General features: G+C 43.9%; 1 protein-coding gene across 1 annotated transcript; it reads right to left on the bottom strand.

Moving 5' to 3' along the window:
* ALKBH3 (alkB homolog 3, alpha-ketoglutaratedependent dioxygenase) lies at positions 5,244-23,494 on the bottom strand. Its single transcript, XM_021403768.1, has 9 exons — positions 23,410-23,494; positions 23,108-23,220; positions 22,225-22,259; positions 20,261-20,308; positions 18,695-18,798; positions 17,177-17,265; positions 13,758-13,967; positions 7,097-7,195; positions 5,244-6,559 (listed from the first exon to the last, which is right to left on the bottom strand). The coding sequence occupies exons 1-9, from the start codon at positions 23,477-23,479 to the stop codon at positions 6,467-6,469; spliced, it is 861 nt and encodes a 286-aa protein (XP_021259443.1). The 5' UTR covers positions 23,480-23,494; the 3' UTR covers positions 5,244-6,466.

Below are 23,661 nucleotides of genomic sequence, written 5' to 3'. Positions count from 1 at the left end.
GTGGTTCAGCTGTCCCCTGCACGGAGTCAATGCAAGAATACTCCACAAAGACACCCTACAGCAGCTTCACCCACGTAGGACATTGCTGAGCTCCTGGGTAGGAGCTGAGTGATTGCAGCCTCGCCGCAGCCTGGCTCCAGAACATGAACACGGGGCTGGGAGCAAGGTATGGGGCGGCACTGCCAGCACTAAGGGAACACTCCAGCCTCAGTGTGAGGAGGCATCTGGCTGCGAGCACACAGCTCCTTGGCTGCTCACAGCAGCCTCAGGGCCAGGCTCACTCCAAAGCCTTTCTACTGGGAGATACAATTAACTTAATAAGGGAACAAGCTTCTGGTTGATCTTAGTGGCTAAACATATCCCCTGTACCCTGGGTGCACAACGGCTTACAGTAGGCCCCATCCCTGGATCTCGTCTCTGCCACCTCGGCCACACCAGGGACAGGGCCATCATCCAGGGGGCTCCAGGGCCAAGCTCCTCCCTGCAGCAACCCAGACATGTGCTGGTGGTGGGGAAGAGCACCTCATGCCCACACCAAGCCTGGTGAATGCAATCTGCAATATCAATGGCCTCGGCACCAGAGGATCCCAGGCCCTGCTGAGAAATTCGGCATTAGCAGCACCAGCGCCAGCTGCCCACCGAGTTTGTTCAGCACAAATACCAAAGTTTCCTTTCAGGTACCTGAGTGGTGAGCACCCTCGCAGTCGGGATTATGAAAGGTTCAGAGAAATTTCAGTTGAGTTGGAGCAACATCACCATGGCAATAACCAGGAAGCCTTAAGTTTTTAGTTGAGACAATTTGGAAAAAAATATCCTGTGACATAATCCCTCAAGTTAGGCTTGCCATGCGCTAATGTAACAACTATATTTATTCCGGAGGCTTAAATCATGCCTTTAATCTGGGTGCTCCCAGTGCTGAAACGCGACCTCACCACTAGGATGGCAGAGCCTGCTGCCAGGGGGCTCCCATGGAGGGAGGGGGGTTCTGTCTCACATAGTGCAGAGCTGAGGTCACCCCTGTGCACAGGGCCCAGTGCTGCAGGAATCTGCACCTCTCTGACGGGGCACCCAGGCTGCACAAGGCCCATTGGAAGCCTGCCCAGAGCCTGCTGGCTGGAGATGCACAGCCACCGTCACCTGCAGTAAGCAGGCAGCAGCACCCCGGCCGTGCTGAGCCCCAGGGCACCGACCCCGCTGCTCCCTCAGCCAGCCTGCAGCCCGGCCTGACTTCCCACATGCTTCATGCCACCGTAACTCATAACGCTTCTTTCTACCCACTGGACAACGTAGAGACAGAAAAGTTTGAATGTATTAATGCTCCTCACAGAAATACGCTGTGTTATTCTCTGCTTTCAATTATTTTAGTTATAAAGCCGTAGCTGAAGTGAAGCCAGTTCTTCAGTAGCAGTCACAGGATAACAGCGTTTGGCTGTCATCACGCTAATTCTAATTAATGGGGTAATGGAGCTCTTTGTTTTCAAAAAGAGCTGCAAAATACTCCCTGATGGAAACTGCTATGCCAAGTTTCCTCTGTTTGGGCTGAGGGGGTCAGGGCAGGCAGCAGCTCCTGCAGCAGTGCCACAGATGCAGCAGCACGCGGTGTGCGGGGATACATGATGGGAGCATGGCTCAACAACTGGAGCTGATATTTTGGGGCATCTGCTGCTTAAAGGACAAAGCTGCACTGTTAGCTCATGCAGAGACCAATCGCTCTGAACATTCCTGTTGTCTGTGGTACAAGTCGCAGGCTCTCGGGACAGTTGAGCTGTCACCTTCCATGGCTATACCTGCCTATGTATTTCTATGTCTAATTGGTACTGCGATACCACCAATTAAGCAATTTTGCATTTCTAGTTCAATAACACATCTTGCAATTGATGAAGTGCAGACTGTCTCAGGTTGAAAAACTTGAACACTGTTTTTCCCTCATGTTTTAAATGCTTCAGTTTTAAAACTCCACCCTAAGGCGGAGCCACAGGTGGGATCCCAACATTCCAGCTACCAATTCCCACTTCCTTCTGTGGCTACAACCACTGCAGAGAACCCACGTACAGCAGAACAAACTTCCCTCCCTCCTTCTCTCTCCTCTAAAGCCTATTTGTAAGTAATTAAGACAGAAATCAGCTCCATTCTAAGGATGAAAATGGAAACTTTCTTGACAATGAACCGTAGGCCTTTGAGTGCTCACACCCTGCAGACTGTTGTTTGCTCCATCTCTAAACCTCTTTGGGAACTTAGTCAAAAACCACTAAAATGACATCAGCAAAGAGTTCAGTGATGTCAGTCCCAGCAGCCAGAGCCCTGCCCTGGGGATCCAGCATGATGCTAATGCTGACAAAGAAACAAAAAGTGACCAAATCCTTGTTGGAGGAAAACCCATTCGACCCGGATGATCTTAGCAGCCAGAAAGAGGTTTTTCTAAACCAGAGCCACTGCGGTCTAAGCAAGGGAAGCCAAGCTGCTGGGCGTGCTCTATGAGACAGCGCTCGGACAGCTCAGAGCCTGGGCTGGTCACTGCGGGCTGCACAGCCACCTGCCATGGCACAAGGAACTGTTGTAAGATCAGTCTGCCAAGCAGGGTTACACACTGCATCCACCATGGGACTGAAGGGCAGAGTAAGCAACACCCACACGTGTTGCACAGGCAGAAGTTGCTTTTGGTTGAGCACCGTTCCAGATCAGATGAGTGCTGTCTGGCTGGGTGACTGCACCAAACCTATCTTCCGGCCACCCAGACACACGTCTTCACAGTGTGGGCAGCCAAAGAGCTGCCAGCCAGCCTGGGTGCTGCTCTCACAGGGAGATCACATAGCGATCCAAAGCTGCATGGAATGGTGCACAGAAAGAGGAGGTAAATCAAACAGGTCGGCAAGCGAGAAAGCCCACATCTGTCATCCCACTGAGCAATGGCCTTCTGGAAAGGGCCCATGTTTTTACAGGGACCTGCTGGTGAGCTACTACGCAGTACTTACGAGTTGCTCCCAGGCATGCCAAGAAAACGAGTGATAGCTGCAGGATCCCAGCAGCAGTGAGGTGCAGGAGGACAGGCCGGTGAGCTCCAGCTTAAACAAACGGCACCGGTTGCTATGGAAACCTCGAGCATTTACAAGAAGCACTTCAAAAACAAAACAGAGTGAGGCAGATTTCATATCCAATCTGAAAATGTTTATGACCAGAAAAGGCAAAGTGGGTGTTAAATGCTTTTTAGCTAAGTCAATAGCGGCAGCGCTTGACAAGGCGGCATTATGGATTCTCAGCACCCATCCCAGGGCTCCTATCTGAACCCCGGGAGAACAATCTTCTGTGCTCAGCCAGTGCTGCAGTACAAACGTTCTGGCTCCTTAACCCCTTCCTGGTACCCCATCTCTTTCTAAATTGCTACTGGCAGAAGCAGATTTCAGGTAGCTATAACTCAACCCCATCAGTCACAACAAGTGGAAAATATATAGCTAGACTAATCTGACTAATCTTCAGAGCCGATGAAAACTGTAAATCCTAAGGAAATTTTTTTCCTGAAAGAAATGATGAACTTTGCTGTTGATTTTAAACAGAATGTGCTCAGATCAAGCAGGTATGGCCCAGCAGTGCAGTACTTAATCAGCTATACTCAACACTCATCAAGAGCTCGTGCTTGAATGTTCCAGTATCCTATGATTAGATCGTTACTGCAGGTGGTGGGGAGACATAAATTCCTGATATCACTGTGGTTTATTAATAATGCTATTGCTTACGTATGTGTGAAATGAACAAAGGGTTATATACTATTGATGGAACAACCCTGTGCACCAGTCACAAGGTGGTTGCTTTGTTTTTTGTTTGCTGTTTTCTGTTTCTTTGTTAAGAAGAGCTCCATTCTGCATATTCTCTAGGGCCAAAAGACCACACTTCATCCTTAACAAAGATAGCTTCTATTCATCTACTCCTTACCATCAAGCCTGACAGTCATATTTTGGAAAAGGTGACGATTACTTGGAAAAGGCAATCTGCTGGAAAACCACAGGCAATGAATGGTTTGAAGAATGCAATTTTTCAGCTTTTCTTGGAAAAGGCATTCATACTCTGCTGAAAAATAACACTTCACGATGAAGAAACAGGAAAAAGGTATAAGCCCAGTTGATACCTGCTACATCACACACCTGCTGCAGGGAGCATATGAGAAACAACTAGAGATAAATACGAACAGATAACATAGGAGTGGGATTGGGAAAGCAAATGGCTACGAGAGGCAGTTTGGGAGAGATGGGAAGAATACGGGGAAATATGGAAAATAAAATCCAAAAGTGCTCTGTAGGCAAAGCGTCTCCTAACATCTGCTCCACCAGCTCACAAGGGCAGACAGCTCCATGCTTGATTCTGGTGAGAACAGCAAAAACAAAACTGCCCAGGAAAAATCCCCTCACTGAATCCTTTGTGAATGTAAAAACATTTGGTTTTGGATAAACCCAACAGCTCTGCAATACGCTCTACTTTAAATTATTGTCACGAATCCCGAGTTTAAAACATTTTCAATAAGCTTTTGGCTGGGAATGCTGCACTGTCAAAACAATTCTAGGAAGGAAGTAACGCCTCATGACTGGAAAATAAACCTCTGGATAGCACTTTTGGAGGCACTGCTTTCAAATCCACATAACTAGGGAAAAAGTTCCTCCAGCTATCTATAAGTCGGAGACTCTACACACTTACCATCTTAAATGAACGTTACACTGTGCACTTGACTCCAGCAGCAGAAACACCCAAATGTACCGCTTGAAGTTTTCAGGCTGGCTGATTTCCCATGAAAAAAATCAAGCCTTTTGGTGTCACAAAAACAACACCAGAAGCAGGAACCTTTAAAATGCTACTTCTGCACAAGTCCACTTTGAGAACCATGAGAGTGCTCGCAGCATTAAGGAACAAATCTCTAAAAGAAAATGTCCCTGCAGAAAGACCTCCTGAGGAGATGTGGGCTGAAATCTCCTCTGCTCTAAGCCATTTCCTGCAGTTCCGGCAGGCAGGAGGCCGCAATCTGCTGCCACCTGGCTAGGGGACATTTCGGGAGGAGGTGGGGGGAGGAAGGAAGGACCCACAACACCCAACACCCCATCTGGCATGAAGAAACCTGACCTCTATGCCAACTGTTCCCCTTGCAGGACAGAGGGAGGACGCCACACACCTTCTTCCCACTGCGTGGAAAGTGAGCGGCACACAGGGGACAGGAGCAATAAAACGACGTCACCCCAGGAGCGAAACAGGGGATACGGTGATTCTCTCGTAAGTTCTTTTATTTTGAGGTAAACCTTTGTCTTCTCACAGCTCAGAGCAAATAAACTAAACCACAATTTGCTAACATTATAAATTAAAGCTGAGAAAGTAAGCGAAGAACTGTTTTTCCTCAGCACAGTCCTGCCATCAGTTACACATCAGGGCTTCACTGAATTCAAACCAGTTGCAATTTCCCTAGGCTGAGGTTTGGGGATTTAAAGGTTCCCAGTAGTCCCTACCTCCTATTCGCTCTAGCAGCATGACTACAGGTAACACAGTGTGAACAGAGGTAGCTTGTCTGAGCTGACAGATGCTAAAATGTTGCCTTGTCAGAATACCTGGAGAAGTCTGCAGAGCTCCTTGGTTAAGGAAAAACACGCCCTGTAAGAACTGCCAAAAGTGGGCATGCATACAGGGTAATAAACAAAGTATCCGTTACCTGAAGAAAATAAACCTTAAAGGAAATGGCCAACTGCTTCAATGCTCATTCTCAGGAGATGCATCACAGAGCCTAGAACTTGGATTCAAATTGAAGGAATTAGCATCAAACTGAAAATATACTTCAAACGTATTTCCAAAAACATATTTCTGTAGGAGTTGGGATGAAAGCAAAGACATTATTAGATTATTAAGCAGGTTTTCTAATAACATTCATTCATTTTAGAAGAATAAGCTATTTCTAAAACTGTATGGATAAAGAAGTTGCTAATAAATTTGGCTGATACACAAGGACAATGATTCTGCCCAGTTTCAGAGCACAGGGAATTAAAGAGCTCAACAGCCTGTCTTGTAGGTCATTGATACCTTAACATAGGGGCATAACTGAGTATTAACCTGTACCTGGCCTAACATCAAGGTAGCAATTACCAGCTTGCTGGTTCCTAACAACAGGTACGCCAGGCAAACTCCAGCACGGCAACCTAGAGTCAGTTCTGAGCTGCTGACTGCTCTGGTCAATACCTCTCAGAGCTTCCATGTTCTTTTAAGTATAATCATTTTTTTTGCAAACAAAGTCTATGATTTAGTGTCACCTGAAAGCACACCACTTCTGAAAACAAAATAGCACAACTTGCATAACAGGTAACTTCTGATTGTCAAAGATCTTCATGACATCAGTTCTCTTCCCCACCAGACATTTCTCAGAACTCCTTCCCGTAAGGCTTCTTTTGAATCTGAGGCTCTCGATCTCCCGTAGTTTATAGTCAACAATGCCCAAAGTGCCTCTTCACTTCCAAACTCCATCAGGTTCTGGATAAATGACCCTGAAGGTCAAGTTTATACGTGCATTTCTGGAATGGTACTCCTTAGGTACTCGATGCTGTAAATGGCATTATGGAAAAACAAAACAAAACAAACATCCATGAGCTTATGTATCTAAAATACAGGTAATCAGCATAAAGAATTTTAATACTCTGGGATGGCTTTTTATTTGCCTTTCTAAACATTCCAGTAAGACACGACATCCACATTCTGACTATTCAGAGTCACTGAGAAAAAAAAAAAGTCTTTGTAGATTGCTGTGGGCTTGTTAAACTAAATTGTCTTTTTTACTTTTAAATATTTCCATGCTCCTAAATTGATTTTGCTCTTTCAGCTGCAGGCTGCAGCCTTCACTGAGGAACTGCAATGAACATCTACATGTGAGACAGTTCTTATTATCACTTAGCAGCTGGATAGAAACCCGTAATTTTTTGGGGTGCTTTGAAATTCTGAAGTAGAAAGTAATATTAGCGCATACTGAAATATTTGTGTCACTGGAAAATGTATTTTTTGTATCTTTATGGGAGTGCTTTGCTCATATTTAGAAAACTGCACTGGAAGTAAAGCGCAATAACGAACGTCCAGGAGTTCTTACCTGCCAGTCCTCCTGGGTAGCTCCGTCCATCATCAGCAGAGTTCCATGATCAAGCGGGATTCTTAGTCTCTCTACAAAAGTATAGTCTCCATTCTCTTCCTATAAAGAAACAGTGGACACTGAAGCAGGCAAGTGCATTTGGCAGAAAACCAGGCCTCCATAGCAGAGCTTAAAAAACAGGGACATGGGAGGAAGAAAGGAAGCTCTTACAGGATCAGGAAGTCTAACTAAACTTCTCTGCAATCATATTTCATAGAGTTCAGGAGTCGAGCATTTTAAGGATGAAAGAAGCCATATTACATCTCACTGACTGTACAACACAGTTCAAGTTCAACAACCGCTTCCAACATCCAGTGCAAAATCCTGGAGAGAGGCTGTGACTCTTTTGGAAACATCCACGTGAATTAAACAGTTCTGTGTGGAAATATTTTGCAGTCGTAACTGCGATCCCAGTGGTTAACTACTTCATCAAAAATGAACACCTTCCCTCTATTATGAATTTGTCCTGTTTCAGATTCCAGACAGTACTTGTTGCTATAGTGCTATCTGCTAGATAAAGAACACTTTCCTATAGTAGTTTGTAAAACAAGTTCTCTTCAAACTTCATTATCATTAAGCAAAACAGACTGCTAAACTAGAAGACACACATCAATGGCAAGACTTTCATTGACCTTTCAGATCACATACAAGTAAAGCATGAACACTACAACTAAATGTAGCAGCACCACAGCCTTGGTCTGACACACATGACATCATTCAGAACAGTAATTCCCCATTTCCAGTTTTGCATCAGACCAACACAGGGCTGTCGGCACATTGCTTAGGGAAGCCGATTACACCAACACACTTGACTTAGTCAATCACCACAGTTACATCCTCATGAAACCACAGTGTGCCTTACACGAATGGTCTCCCAGAATGCCACGTGGGCATGGCTCCATGTACTCCTGTAATATTTCCTGTCATTAGCCTTCACCAGTTCCAAAAATTTGCTACAAACGTTAAGCAACTTCTATTCAACATCTTGCCTACTTACTGCTGGCACTTCAATTACTTCACTTGTGTTAAAGAGTTGAGCAGGAAAAATACTATTTTTCCCCAAATACAGAATCTATGTACATAGTTGGCACTTTATAGATCTCTACTTCCAATTTTGAAAGCTGCTTAGGAAGAGTGGAAAGCAACTCCCTGAAATGAGGAATTCAGAGGTTTCAGGTAGAAAATACAGGGAGACAGAGGGAGAAAATTTTGTACCACTGTATCTCTGGAAGCGGAAACACCGGCTTTTTTTCCCCAAACAGGTCACCAAATCAGTCTTTTCTTTATGCAAAAAAAAAAAAAAAAAACTTAGCTGGGCTCAAATCAAATCCCAATAACAAAAAGCATCGTTTGACATAACTGACTTTCCAACTTTCTATTCATGCCTAGGACAGGAAGTTAGTGACAGAACATGGTTACTCACTACTGCCGGTACAATGGGCACTACTGGCTGGCAACTCCACATTTGTGCCTTTCCTGGCAATACCCGCAGGCCTGAGGCTGTTTCAGCAGTTAGCTATGCTCACCGAACCTCTGACATCAGGGAGTGCTGAGAGCACTGAGGACCACTTGTAGTATTTTCTTTTTCAGAAGGACAACATCCATTTGCAAAACATATTTTTGAGCTTTTGGACTTCCTAGGCATTTATCTTGCTCTATTAGAAGTAATGCACAATGCCAATTTTTTTTTCTTAAACAAGGAAACAAGGAGAGAATTTCAAGAACAGATACCATAAACATGACTGCTGATGAAAAGCAATGAAATACCATTGCATGGCTGCTTTTTTGTTTCACAGGATTGCACCGTTTCACTTTGTGGAAGGATGGCAGTGGACTTATTTTTGTCTCTTGCTTGCTGATCTAATTAAAATTAATCTTTTAAGATAAATGATTCAGGAGAAAACATTCTTTTGGCTTAGAAAAACCAATATGTGAAAGCTGCACTTACAAAATCAAAAAGGTAAGATAGAGAAAAGGTCTGGAAGCCAGAGTGCTGGCTCCTGGTCTGCTTTACCTATTACCTTGACCACGAGAATTATCCTTATAAGCTTCAAATCTTTTATATTTCAGATTCCCATCTTGCTCATATCCCTCTTTTCCCATTTCCTCCGCTACCACCAGTTGTGGAAGCACCATTTGTATATCTCCACAACAAACTGGGCTCATCCATGAGGGCTACTCTGAAAGTAATGCCTCCTATGTTATCATGTTGGCCCACAACGTCAGAGGCGGATGTTGGTGATATGGCAGTAGAGGTTGAACCTTCTCACCAATATCCCATTACATGCTGTTGCTGTGTGACAGATGGCAGCAGAGGGGCAGTCTGACAGAATGGCGTTGGACATGGAAATGTGTATGAAGCAACGGTGTGCCATCAAATTCCTCCTTGTAGAAAACGTGGCACCCATAGGCGCTCATTGACGCTTGCGGAAGGTTTCTGGAGACCAAACAGTGGACGTGAGCACAGTGAGGCAGTGGGTGGTGCATTTAAGCAGCGGTGACAATGGGTCACCTCTGCTGGTGCAGACTGTTAAGAGCATGACACCCAGGCTCTTGTTAATCACTGGTGAAAATGCATAGCTAATGATGGTGACTGCTGAAAAACAGTGTTTTGTAGCTGAGAATTCACTCTATCAAACAGTGTTGTGCTTTTCATATCTGTTGTAGTTTCCATGGAAATAAATAGGAGGCATTACTTTCAGAGCAATCTGCGTATCAATCATTTTGCATTTTTGCCTGTTTATTCTCACCACCTCCGATGAAATCCTCAATGCAGCTCTTTTATGGATTCAGTGAGAATGAGTATCAGCCCTATTGCTGTTTCCTCATGTAATCCCCCCGCCCTCCTACACAGGACTATCTTTAAACTCCTGCTGCTGACCTCGCTTTCTGCAATCACGGCAGCCTGAAGTAATTGCCTCTTCCTCTTTACTTGTCTACAGCTGCTCAAGCCCTGCCAATACTGGCAGAGAAAGCCACCTCCTCCACAGCTGCTGTTGCCCACAAGTCTCCTTCCTGCCAATCCACCCCTGATGCAAGCCTTGATTTCTACTGTGCTCCATATACTCCCATGTCAGTCTTCAATTAGGGCTGCTAGGACACCAGGGGTTATTTTTCTGCCATTTACTGAAGTGCTAGGAGTGCTAACTTCCACTGGAACAGCTACACACGGACAGCAGGACCTTGTCTTAGTGTTTCACGTGAAGGACAGACTCACGTGAAGGCTGGTTCTCAGAATGCCACAAACACGCTGCTGTCACCTAACATGCACAGAACTCCCTCCCGTGCCCAGCATCCACCAGTTGCCATGGTTACCGAGGACCACAGCCAGCAGCCACTCTGCCCAGGTCTCCGTGCCCTGCAGCCGTGGGCGCACGGGGCTGCTGGAGCATCACGTGCCGCCCTTCACCCTTTGACTGAAACCTCTCACGGTTTCCAGAAAGACCTAATTGGGTACTCTGGCACTGCCTGAATTGAGCAGTGATGAGCAATAGTAAAATGGTCCAAATAAACAGAAAGGGCTGTATTTTAGAGAAAGAATGCTTAAAACCTCCAGCAGGTAAAGTTTCTGGCATCGTGTCCAGTTTCACACGTCTGGCATCGTGTTCCAGTTTCTGGCATCACGTTAATTTCCATGAAAAGTCCCTGTAGCAACTCTAGAGAGAGATTTGCTTCCACAAAACAGATGTGGCTTTTCTTCTTTTACATGTACTGGCTGAAATTTGAGTAGGAATTGTCTTCTACTTACTCAGAAGGGAGGCAATGTGGATACAGGCAGGCTCTGCACGCCTCTGTGCACTGCTTTCCACCTATTACATGGTGCGCACTTACTCATCCAGTACAGCAGTCACCAAAAAGAAAAAAAACAGAGGAGCGGGCCTTTCCTTAACCTCGCTCTGGAATCATTTTCAAAAAGAAAATAATACCGCTTGCAGCTAAACAGCTTCCTCCCGCCCCCCCAAGGACATAAAGATTTCCTTTTGTGGCAGTTTCAGAGCGACCTATGTAAACTCCATCAAATCTCTACAGTGCACATGTAAAAATCTCACACCAACGTGCAATAACAACAAATACAAAACAATCAACCTCAAACACCAACATGACTTGTCTTTTCTGTAGGTGACTTAGGGAAATAGGTTTTTTTCTCTAGTAAGTCCATCGATGTTTCAAGACAAAATATGCTTGTACAGATGCACACTGATACTGAAGTCTGCAAAGGCCCTGCTCTGGTGTTCCCCAGTTTCAGTACAAGGTGTTACTGACTTCTGGTACATGCTGTTTTGGACCCTGTGCACAATCACACACAGGCTATTGCTTTACTTTTTTTTCCAGCATCATTTGCTGTGGTAAGACTCTACCACAGTACTTCTCGTCCTGGATTTTCATGATGTCTTCCATCTCAGAACACTTAAAAGCACTTACCTGAACAGAGAGAAATGATGGCCTCTGAAACACTAAGGTCAGCGTTACTAGAATGCTGGCCCTCAAAGAGGTTTAACGTGGGGAAGAAAAGGATTTACTTCCTCTTTTCCTCCCGAGAGGAGGTTGCCTCCAGAAAATCTGATGTACAAATCATGTATGCAGATATCAAGCCAGATAAGAGCTTGAAACACCCGCCATGACTGCTAGTCTAGATTCACCCTCCCCTAGACTACATCCCTACTCATGTAACTTGCTTTTGAACAAATTAATGATCGAACTTCAAATATCTGCAATCAACTTTAACTTTCTCTTAATGAAAGTCAGAATGCTACATTACAATATAGCACGAAAAGTACTTCTTTGGTGGTACAGCCTGAAAGGTTGTAATTTCCGTCAGAGACTCTAGCAGCTCCCATTTGACAGAGCACCTAGTGCCACAGGATGCTCAGAAAATTGCAGGCTTTTGGAACGCGCAGAGAATACATAACATGACATATAATTTAAGTACAAATTCCCTTAGGCACAGGATATATTAATAGCAACATCACTCTACACGTGGGGATATTACTTTAGAAACAGGTACGTCACAATTGCAAAAGGAATACACTTCATATACAACAAGACTGAGCTAGTCAGAAACAGCAGATCAGAGACACTAAAGAAAAAAAATGGGGAGACCTGAGCGATACATGTACAGAAAATGATTCAGCTCAGGAAGAAAAAAGGAAGAAATCACACACTACAGATCGAAGAAGCTGGTCAATTATGAATGGCATGGATGGAATTCACCCTTTCCTCATAGTGGGTGTTTTTTGAGAAAACAGAAAATGAACAGAAAATAGACAACTTGCTCAAGAACTGCATTCAGTTTTTAAGCAGAAATTGCAGAGTTTATACTGAAATCTAGGTGGCTTAGATTCTGATCCACTGAAAGGGAATACATGCAATCTGGAAACAAACTCAGGCACCATTTACAGCTTCCCAGAAGAACGAACTTGCCAGCTGACATTTAGTTAGCATCACAGCATCCAAGACACTTACTCATGCTACGCCAGCAATACAATGCACTGGTTATGTGATCTCATGCTCAAGGACCACTGGATTAAACTCTTTTCACACGATAAGGGATCTACAAATTAAAGAATTGGTGAAAAATACAAGTTACTTTTCCAATTGAAATTCTGACCCATTCTGTTCACAGCTGGGTGACCCAGGGTGACCCGTGACAGGCAGATTTCAGTACCTCAGTGCACAGTTTTCTTACACGTTGATCATCTCCACCTCTGCTTGCTGAACTAGTTTATTCAGAATTAATAATGACAGAAGTAGTCAGCAAACTTCTTCCCAAAGATCCAAAGTGCTTTTCAGTCTACATACACATATATTTAAAAAATAATTATTATTCTAACCAAAGCTCATCGCAAGCATACCGCCACATAACAGAAGACATGCAGAAGACACCCGAAGCAAGATACTCTGAAGTAAGGCTGCTGTGTTCTCAACAAAGGAATGTGTTATTCCTTTACTTCAATCAACACACCTTGCAGAATTGGAGTGTTAAGCTGGCCTGTAACACAGCAGTTTATCTAGGAAAAGTATTCTCTACAAAATCAGCAACTAACTCCTGAGAGGATGTTCCACACATGCTTCCTATCCAAGTAACGATCCCTGTTTAGTCTGTGAAGTGTGATACCAGAGTTTGGTATCTTAGGGGAAATAAATGAGCTGTTCCTTCCTGCTGTTCACTGTCTCTCAACCTGAACGTACACAAGTCAGAATGCAAACAATGTTAAGGGGATTTTTACTTACAAGAGTGACCAGAGCTACTCTGCATCCCACACATACTATGAATTACACGATGCTTACAAGAGTTTAACAAAATGGTATCAAATCCATGGTTCATTTACACAGTGACAGCTCCCTTCTAACATTACTGATGACAAGTAATGGGAAAGGACCTGATTATGGCATAGCAGGACCCAGGCTGCAATTTCACTGCTGCACACTACTTCAGAGCCTTTCCATTCCCACCTTGAAAATGTCACATTCCACACAATGGGCTTTTTGCTTCCTACTCTTATTCCACACAACTTTATGAATGCGTTTTCACTAATTACTAACATTAGCAAATGTTTCTAGTTATTAAGTTATATAAACAGAGGGAAAGTGCTGAGGATATGACATTGTTAAGTGTACTCACAGGGGAAGGTTTCTTCCTCATCTCAAAGGTCCGGGTAGCACCAAAGCTGAGCGAGGCAATGACAGGATTTTTTCCCAGCGATGGCTCATCATCACTGTGCCAGTCCACGCTATCCTTCTCATTTCGGTACAGGTTGCAGAGAAGGGAGTTGAAAGTATGGCCAGTGAACTCCTCAATGTGCTCCTTTAGCATGGTCAGCACAGGATGCCACTGCAATTGGCACAGAAGGATTAAGATAAATACAATGAAAGCAGGCCGGCAGACAATAGCATTAGGACACAAGAGGAAAACTACTCTTATCCAAGGTGGCGTTGCCACCACAATAAATTTGAAGCCAAACAAATCCCCCTGCACAAATCACACTGAAATTTTAGTACAGCTGAGGAATGGGCTTTCTGCAAAACATGCTTATGTTCCTACGGCTCAACACTAAATCACCTCTTAAAAATATGAAGCCAGTCTGCTTTTCGTACTGATGTTGGCAGCCACCTCACTTAACTGAAAGGTGAGAAAGTGGACAGAGTAAAACTTGTTTGATCTGACCATGAGCAAACAGTAAAAGTCCTGAACTAAAACAAAAGCTATGCAGCCTCTCCCATGCATATCTCTCTTCTTTAATTTCCTGTCCAAGTCAGAACAGTTTAACACATGGGTCTGACAGCATCTGACTGACTTAACCACTGCTAACGAGCAAAAGTTGGAGTTGGTGACTAAACGACACGCTCTCAGTTCCCTGCAGCTGACACAGCTCAAGAGAAAACAGTTGGCCAAACACTGGCACGGCACGGCCCTCTGTTCCCAGGTCTATTGGCACAGCTTGCTGAGCCCAGCTCATCTTCTCTTGGGGTTTTGACTTCAGCGTTGTAACTTTTCAGCAGTTCACAAAATGAGTGTCATGGGCCCTGAATTTCAGCCTTTCCTTTGCTGATATCTTACTGTGCCCATAGCCTATGGCAGCTATGCACATTCCATTACAACTCAGTCCAGTGAATCATTACTCAATGTTATAAACTTACATCATGGCTTTCATCTGTCAGGGTGCTTTTAAGCACGATATAAGCTAAAAGAAAAAGGCTCAAAGTAATGTAGGCCAGAATCTTTGCCCATTATATAAGCAGATCAAGAGAGGACAAAGAACTGATTCCAAACCTCTGAGTGAACTCTGCAAGGAGAAAAAACAAGCAGCAGGAATTTCTTCCCAGGACCAACCTCAAATAATCAGGTCTGCGCCACCTTCCTTCCATGCTTACCCACATTTCGAGGGTTTTAACCTATTGGCTACACTGCAGGAGGCTCCAACATGTCATCTTTTTGTTTGGGGTTTTTCTAGCTAAGTCACCCCTTCAGTGACTAAGCATCATATGAATAATTAACTATACCTGAATATAGCTTGTAGCTACGAGATACATAGGAAAACCAGTAACAGCAGCCAAAAACGCTACAGCTTGTACTTGGTTCAGTTGCCTGAACGAAAAACCACTGGATCTCAAGAACTGCAGCACACGGTGAACGTGCAATGCAATGACAGAAGAATACAATGAGAATTACTGAAAGCACTTTTTAGTGACCCACCGGACTGGATTCCTTCAATTCCTATCACAAAAGCAGTATGGGTGAAAATGTTGTATAGCGACAGTTTACAATTCAGTGGAAACTTCACTATAAACCAGCAGCAGTGGAAGGCATGTTATTATGAAACACTACCAGTTCTCTAACTACATCACTGCTTATACAGAATTGATCCTCTAATACCAAAATTTACTTAAGCACTAGCACTGCACCATACTTAGCAGTGCTGCCATCACACTCAGTCTTATCAAACAAAAAAGGAAGGGCACAAAACTAATTACTCCTATGGATCAAAAGTTCAAGGCAGATAACTGGCTTTGGGCAAGCTGCGTATCAAATTACATTTGCTTTCACTCAGGATATTTCTGTGATACAAATGCTATTTCGCAGGTAAGGGCAGCAGTCTTTATACCATCCACAGCTTCTTCAGGCTGCAGGAACTTCCACCTACAAAGCTGAGTGAGACGTCAGAGTGACCACGTGCAGCCTACCCACGTATCTGTCTGCGGGCAGTTCCCATGGGCAGTTTCCAGACAGCAGCAGTGCTGGTTGCCAGATAAGTTAAGTTTGCTGGTGCATGTCACTTTTCTTTTCCCAGTAAAAAGGAGAATGATTCAGGGATAAAAGATAAGTCAGCACGTGTGACTTATTTGGTCCTTGCACCTCTGGGATGAGAAAAACAATTCAGTGTTTCCAATGAGTGCTAATGCTTGGCTTTAGAGAAACTAGACTGCAACAGTGAATTTCAGGGCACATGCGCTCTATCTAACCTCTAAGCAGCAACAACTTCCACAACAGGCAACTCTGAACTAGATTTAAATCATTACCGTACAACAGAATGATTTTGTGGGAGCACTTCAAAGCCCTGAAGCCATTGTGCTTCTTCTAGAAGAGTTCAATTAAAATAATATTCAGTGACTAAGCACAAAAAACGTCTGTTTTCCCACCACAAGTTCCACAGGCTTCCAACTATGGAATTTTTGAGACTACAAAATTTTTTACAACTTGTCCTGTTAAGTAACACTTTCCTGCCCTCAAACTGAGCTTTTCTGGGAAGTGTTCCCCCCAACAGCAGTTCTGGGACTCGGGACACTTTTTGCATGCCATACAGCCTTCAACGGTCACAATTTATGGTTCAGAACACAGCAGACGACCATCTCGGAATTGTGAAGCAAAGCACTACCAAGAAACAAGCCGACAGGACAACAGGCCGGAAGCCAGCGAGAGTCACTGAACAGGAACACAACATCAACACGTCACTTGGAAGGTTTCTGACCATTCCCAAATAGCATGGGAAATTATGCAAAACAAGCTGGAGCTGCTGAGCAGGCACACGATGTGCTGAATTTCATAACATTCACAAAGGAATCAACAGCATGCCTCAATTCTCATTGCAGCTGTATTGAATCTAAGTGCTTCTCAATGTAAATATTTCAGTAGTTGATATTATCACATCTTTACAATGAAAAACTCAGTATGACTGCATTTGTTATAAACTCAGTATGACCATGTACGCTACAGTCTTCAACATTAAGATGCATAAAGTCACACAGAACAATTACGAGTTTTGTCCAGAGCTACACAGCAACCCAAACCCCAAACTTTGAATTAAACTGGAGAAATAATTTCCTTTTCCCAACTTTTAGCCACTATACCACGCTTCTCTCAGTCAATCCACTTGTAATGCTTCTTTTACACAGTTGTCCACATTCCACTACAGCCTGTTGATGATCACAAAAGAAATTCTGATAGACATTCTAGATACAAAGAAGACAGAAGCGATTGTCTCTCAATCTCAGCAGTGTTTTTTTCCAGACAACAGTAAAAAGAAACTGTGCACATACACGTACATTTGGGTTTGGCTGCATTGTTATCCTGGAGTAAGTGTAAGGAAGTTCCCCATACCAGGAGGTAAGCCGTGGCTCCTCAAAAGATCCTTCTGAAAAAAGAAAAACAGGAAGGCTTTCTCAGTTGCCCTATCACACGGCTTGAAAATGGAAGGATGCAATTCTGCCATAGAAACTTCATCGAAAAGGAATGACTGTCCACTCTCCTCAAGTTTAAAAGCTGCTCCTTAGAAATTCCTCAGCCTTACATAATGAACCCAAGAGAAGGAGTATTACTCAAGAGCAGGCCTTGTGCTACATTTTAGATCCCATGCAAAAGGGATCATCTTGCAAAAATCTTGGAACCACATCAATTTTTTCATCCCTATGCCAGACAGGGCAACAACTGGACTAGTTAAAGATAAAATTACACTGAAATTTTATTTGTAATCGTAGGTTGCTTTGGATTCTCCCAGTTCCAGTACCCAATACACTGGCTTCAGCTGCAAGGTATAGCCACCGGGAAAGTTTAAGTGGAAAGGACTGCAGCATCAGTGGGATTTTACAGAAGCAGGAAGCAGCAAAGCTGGACAAGCTGCCACATTTTTGTTAAATACACGTGTTCCTTGGTGTAATACGAATGCCAAGTATTTCTACTTTTCTGAAAGAGTGGTCAGGTGCTGGAATGGGCTGCCCAGGGCGGTGGTTGAGTCACCGTCCCTGGAGGTGTTCAAGAAACATTTAGATATAGCACTGAGAGACATGGTTTAGTGGGGATATTGGTGGTAGGTGGATGGTTGGACTGGATGATCTTGTAGGTCTTTTCCAACCTACCTAATTCTATGATTCTATTTTCAGCTTCTGAAAAGACTACGTTGGTAGCTATTTCTCATGTTTGATGGGTGGCATTCTCCACTATACAGTACTTTTATTACCAGCTAATAAACATACACACTGAAGAAATTTTCCAGCCACAAGCATTAACTACTCCAATGTATTTTTTTTTATATCCATTCCCGGCTAAAAAGAGAAATCTAGATAGAACAAGTGTCCCTTAGTGAACAAATACAGAATAGCAGACTCGTACTTACCGAGTACTGCTACCAAAAGTCAAAGACGAGGGAAAAGATGTGCTCTGCTGGGATTTTAAGAGAGTGGCAAAAAATATCCTTGGTGACAGAACAAAAAGAACAGTTTTTACATCATCACTGGGAGATGGTAAGAAGGAATGGAGTACAGCCTTAATGGAAAAAAAGAACAGAAAAAAGAACTGGAGATGGCACAGAAAGGAAAAATCCTTTAAGACTTTAAGATAGAAAGGCAACTTTACTTTCTCTTGAATTTGGAAAGATCTGATATAATTGCGTATAGGAACACGGTGACATAGATTTGAAAAATAAGCAGCAGTACACTTCAGGTACGCACTGAAGACCTGGAAGGCAATGTGCAAAGGCAATACGTAAAACGAAAAACAGGCAATGTGCGGATTCTGGTGCAGAAACACCATGGAGGTGACCTGAAAAGTCAAGCTACACACCTTACCCTGCCTGGTGTGAGTTCTCTGACCCCACGGTATGTCTTGCAGGAGCTGTTCAAACATCCAGTCTGCCTGCTCTGAGTCAATGAAGCCAGGAACCAAATGAATCCTAAGAAAGAACATATATAAAAGAACAAAGGAATATAGGGTTCTAAATATGCTTTGATAAAATATTCTAATTTACAGGATTCCCAAAGAAGGTAAGAATGCCTATAATGCAGGCAGAACAGAAGTCAGCAAGACGTCCTGATGGGTCTTCCTCTAACCAAATGCATCTAATTGTTTTTCAAACCTACAAAAACATGATGGCAGTAAGCCATGAGTCCCACAATCAGCCATATGCTGTGCAAAAAACAGCGTTCTTATCACACTTGATAAATGAGATATCTCCAATTATGGAACTACCATCAACACAGGTGGTAATTGCCCTTTATTCACCATCTCCATGGCACTTAGACTATGGTAGCCCTTCATCACTATTGTCACTCTAACCTTTCTTTTGCAAGCACAGGAACCTGAGATTATTTAACCTCCCCTATTTTTACATTTACGTGTATTTTGACTGTAGTAACAGCAGCGTTCAAAAACTCTGGCCACTGTGTTTGGCAGCAGAGAAGGAACGCTGCTCATGAGGGGTTAACTCTTCCCAGCATGCAACACTCCAGAGGCACCACAATAAGAATAGATAAAAGGTGTTAAAAAGAGATATAAAATCTAATTATTGATTTTTGAGAAATGTATGTGATCCAGCAACAACATATGAAAATATAAACTCCAGTGACAGAGTAATGGTACTGGCTGTGTATTATTTCTCTCCTCCCCACTGGTGAAAGCTTTTACTTTTCAGATTGGTATAAAATTATCTGTGGTTTTAGAAGGAATCAAGATGAAAACTATCAAATAACTGTCCAAGAAGTGATTATCTCCCAGGCACTTTTCCATTATTGAAAAAAAATGATCAAATTCATAAAAAAGGATGAATGCTGACACTGTACTAAGTCAGCAATGCAAAACTAAAATGCATTTCAGTTAGTGGGAATCACAAAACAAGCAGGTTCTGAAGTGACCTGAAGCTATAATAAAGACAAAGCACAGAAGTGAAAGGGACAATTCCAGAGTTACCAAATCTGATTAACACTGAATGTTTTTATTACATTAATTTAAAACAAATCCTATTTACATCTAACGGATTTTGCTAGCTCTTAACTATACAACACAGACCCATATCCTTGCTGACACAGAACACCAATCCAAATTTCACGCAGTAACTCTGGAACACGAAACAGACAGACAGCCCCCTTTCCTTATTCTGTACAAGAACACTAGATGTGGCACGCACCAGACGTTAAAGGAGCATTCTTCTCTTCAGTGCTGCGCAGAACTGTACGAGTGTCTGCTGCCTGATAAGCAAATTGCTTCCAGAGGTGTTCTGAGCAGATGATGCATAGAAGGGCAACGAGCACCTCCTACAGTCAGCGCTATGCAGAGATCAGATTGCAGAGAGCTGCCTTATCACCTCATCGTTCAACAAAAGCACAGAACAGGTTTCCAAAGACCTGTTCTCTACTTACCTGGAAACACCGGTTGGTCCTGTGCTGAGCTCAAACACACCGGGTTTGCTGAGGGTATAGAAAGGAAAGAGCTGTCAGACAGATCAACAAGAAGAGATCTCACACTGAGCAGCACCGACCAAAACTGCTGTAAGCCCATGCTAGGAGAGCGTTCTTCAGAAATCAGCAATAAGGTTTGTGTTACTAAGGGAAGCAAAAGTGTTCTGAAGGGGTGGTCAGAGTGAGGCAGCAAGGGATGCTGCAGAAACAAATGAGTTTGTGTGTGCTTCCTGCTCCTCACTCCCACTCTTGCATGGGCTCAATACGTGGTTTTAGGGCTCTAGAGACAAGCAAATGAGGGATGCCACCAGGAAACAAAAGGAGACACGAACAGGACTGTATCCTGACCATTATCTTTACAGTTACGGCTACATCAAGAGCATGAGTCCAACTGTAGATGCAAAGTAAACGGGTTTCAATCAGAGGACAGATACCATCATCCTGCCAACAGCAAAGCATTCATCTGTCAGCATGACACAGAGAAATCAAACCACACGTATGGAAACATTTCAACCAGTGGTACAGGGAGTAAAACAGTTCTTTCCTCTGTTACAGGCTGCACTGTTGTGAAGTATTACCTACTCTCAAATGAACTTCTTGTTTCTCCCACTACCTCATTTTTCTCCTAAGCTAGCTTCACAGTTTATATGCCTTTTTGCCTAAAACATCCATAAGTTAATCACTGTCCAGCACTGCTCCTCCATCAAAACAGCTGACCAGCTTTCTCAGTCATCATAACCTGTTTTGCACTGTGCTATATTCAAGAAAGTTGAATAAACAGAAACTTGTGACCTCCTCTGTACTGCACATACACTCAAGAGCTTAAATCTTACAATACTACCAACAGCACACTGTTTTAGTGAGAACAGCATCTCAGTTCTGATTGCTCTGTATTTCTTAATTTGTAAACAAGCACAACAAATCAAAGGTCATTGAACCTTTACTGCATGTTTTAACACACTGAATTTTCTTAGTACATAGAGGCTATGTTATTGCTAGTAACAAACAACGCAAAGAACATATGGCTGAATCATCACATTGAGATGAAAAGTTAAATCATAAGAATATCTGTTACAATGTCTAAGTGCTTCTGGGAAATTCTGTTGCTATTTCCACCAATATTTTTGTGAATCTTGACAGAAACACCTCTCTCAAGAAGAAGTTCTACTTAACGGACTGCTCACTACCACACCAGTAGTGTGAGGGCTCTGCAGAACATCTCATCTGAATCACGTCTGCTCTGCATGAATACCCACCAAGCATCATACCTGAAGTAGATCCCTCAACATAAAAACGACATGCAGATGCTGGATCTGAACAACTGGATCTGTATCCTGGAACTACTTATTAAGAAAATCCTATCATGATAACCAAACTGAAGCAAATTTAATTTTCAGAGTCTTTAATTTCACCGTAGATACCACACCTTGCCACACTTCATACCAACTCTACTCTGAGAAGATCCCCATTTTTACACAAAAGGTAAGTGATCTACACCACTGGAGTATCTAGCTTCACTATGACGCTAGCATGTATTTTTTTAAACTTTCCAAGGAAACACTGCTTCAGCTGCCATACCAGCTACATGCCTACATACCAGCACATAATTTCCAGTACAGTTTACACAGGGACTTTTTTTTAGGAAAACGTACGCTGTTGACTAAAGCAGACACGTCTGCGGTTCTGTTACTCAAGAGTCGCCAACTGTTTTGTTCTATACCAAAGCCACAGGAACTACTAAGACAGACGTGAATTCTCCTAACTGTTAACTCAGTTCTGGATGAAAAGATTCACATTTTGTACTCACACTTCTTTCAAAGGTATGGACATTATAAGTGAAGAAGGAACCCTTTTTTAGCAGACTCCCCCAGTTGAGTAGGGCAGAAAAGCTGCAGGAAGGGCAGTTAAGTCAGCTGTATACTCACTCTATCACGCCTGCCTCTGGAACTCTGCGTTCCACCTGAAAAGTAATCACACAATGCCTGATGAATACTAAATGTTTACGTACCTGATGCATCTCAAACAAAGCCCACTGCCATCTCTAGCGACTCTAGAGAGGTGAATACCTGTAGTGTCAGTGAGAAAAACACACCCCTGGACAGCTGGTAAGCAGCAATACACCTCTCCCCCTCTAAAACCCTCCCATGAAGCTGGGACATCATATCCAGACATATTTCAACACCCAACTGCTGCCTCAAAGGACATCCATTAGTAAATTATTTGGATTATTACAATACTGAATTACAATAAAAAAAAACTTAGCCTTGCATACCAGAAGTAAAACTACGGAGCAAGGAGGGGAGCAACAAACAAATCTCAGCCATAGCCAACAAACACAATTTAAGACAGATCAGACCGCAGGAGTCAGCAACTTAAAAGGCACTGTGGGATGGCTGTTCTTAAAGGCCAGTTGTTTAATGCAGCCTGGATTAGCATTCTGGCTGCCCTAGGGATGTATGTTTGCCTTCCCTGAGCTCAGTGCTGAGATGCAAGGCAGAACTGACGAGTAAGCAAACAAGCAAGACTACCACCGCGGTGCTAGGGCTCTGCCTGAAAAAAGAGAACCCTCCCAGAGCATCTCCAAGGCTTGAGAGCCAAGATGACTTCATAATATTTCTGGCTAGACTGAAGCTAAACGGAAGGGTCACAGAGTTTCTAACTCGGTAAACGCCTCCAGAAGTTCAGCTCAGCTCAGTTTTTCATTTGTTTTCACATGCGAGTCCAAAATCTCAAAGTCCGCAGTTTTTCACTTTATTGTTTAAAGTTTTAGAAACCTTGAGATTCTGCAACAAACCGCTTCGCTTTTACCTCTGATGGCTTTTCAAAAACAAACTGCTTCTGAGAGCGGAGCTGATCTCTCCTCACCCACGCCTGCCCGCTGCCTGCGGGGGAACCGCTGGTGGCCTCGGGCGCCTTCGGTGCTACAGCAAAGGGTAAAATAAATCACGTGAAACTACACTCCACCGCACGGAAAGCACAGCGCTTCTCCTCAGAGGAGAAGAAGGGAGTACTCTGTCGAAGAAGGGCTCCGGTGCTTGGCACCGCGACACCCATTGCGGCCCCAGCACCCAAGCTCTGCCCTCCGGCCCCAGCCGCCGCCCGCGCCTTGCCTGCCAGCCGCCCCGCCGCCCCGCCGGCCCAGCCGCCCTGCACGCGGGCCCGCCGCCGCCTCTCCGCCATGGCGCTGCCGGCCCGGCCCGGCCCCTCCCCGTGCTCCTCCCCGAGCTGCTCCGCCTCCGCCGGGCCGGGAGCTGAACTCCTGTCTCCCTCTGGTGGCTGCAGCGGAGCCCGCAGGGCCGCGGCTCGGCACGGCGCAGCCGGCCGGGGCCATAGCCGAGTAGCTCCAGGGCTCAGCGCTTTGT

Source organism: Numida meleagris, chromosome 6 (assembly GCF_002078875.1).
Source record: "Numida meleagris isolate 19003 breed g44 Domestic line chromosome 6, NumMel1.0, whole genome shotgun sequence".
NCBI lineage: Eukaryota > Metazoa > Chordata > Aves > Galliformes > Numididae > Numida > Numida meleagris.
Note: the sequence above shows the minus strand (reverse complement) of the source record. Positions and strands in the feature narration are given on the sequence as shown.

What these genes read in the sequence shown, in the direction of transcription:
- ALKBH3 (XM_021403768.1), bottom strand. Translation starts at nt 23,479, where the DNA reads ATGGCGGAGAGGCGGCGGCGGGCCCGCGTGCAGGGCGGCTGGGCCGGC. An exon ending in GGCGGCGGGGCGGCTGGCAG is followed by an intron (nt 23,221 to 23,409) that starts GCAAGGCGCGGG and finishes CCTTTGCTGTAG; the next exon opens with CACCGAAGGCGCCCGAGGCC. An exon ending in GAGAACTCACACCAGGCAGG is followed by an intron (nt 17,266 to 18,694) that starts GTAAGGTGTGTA and finishes TTCTTTTTTCAG; the next exon opens with AAGGATCTTTTGAGGAGCCA.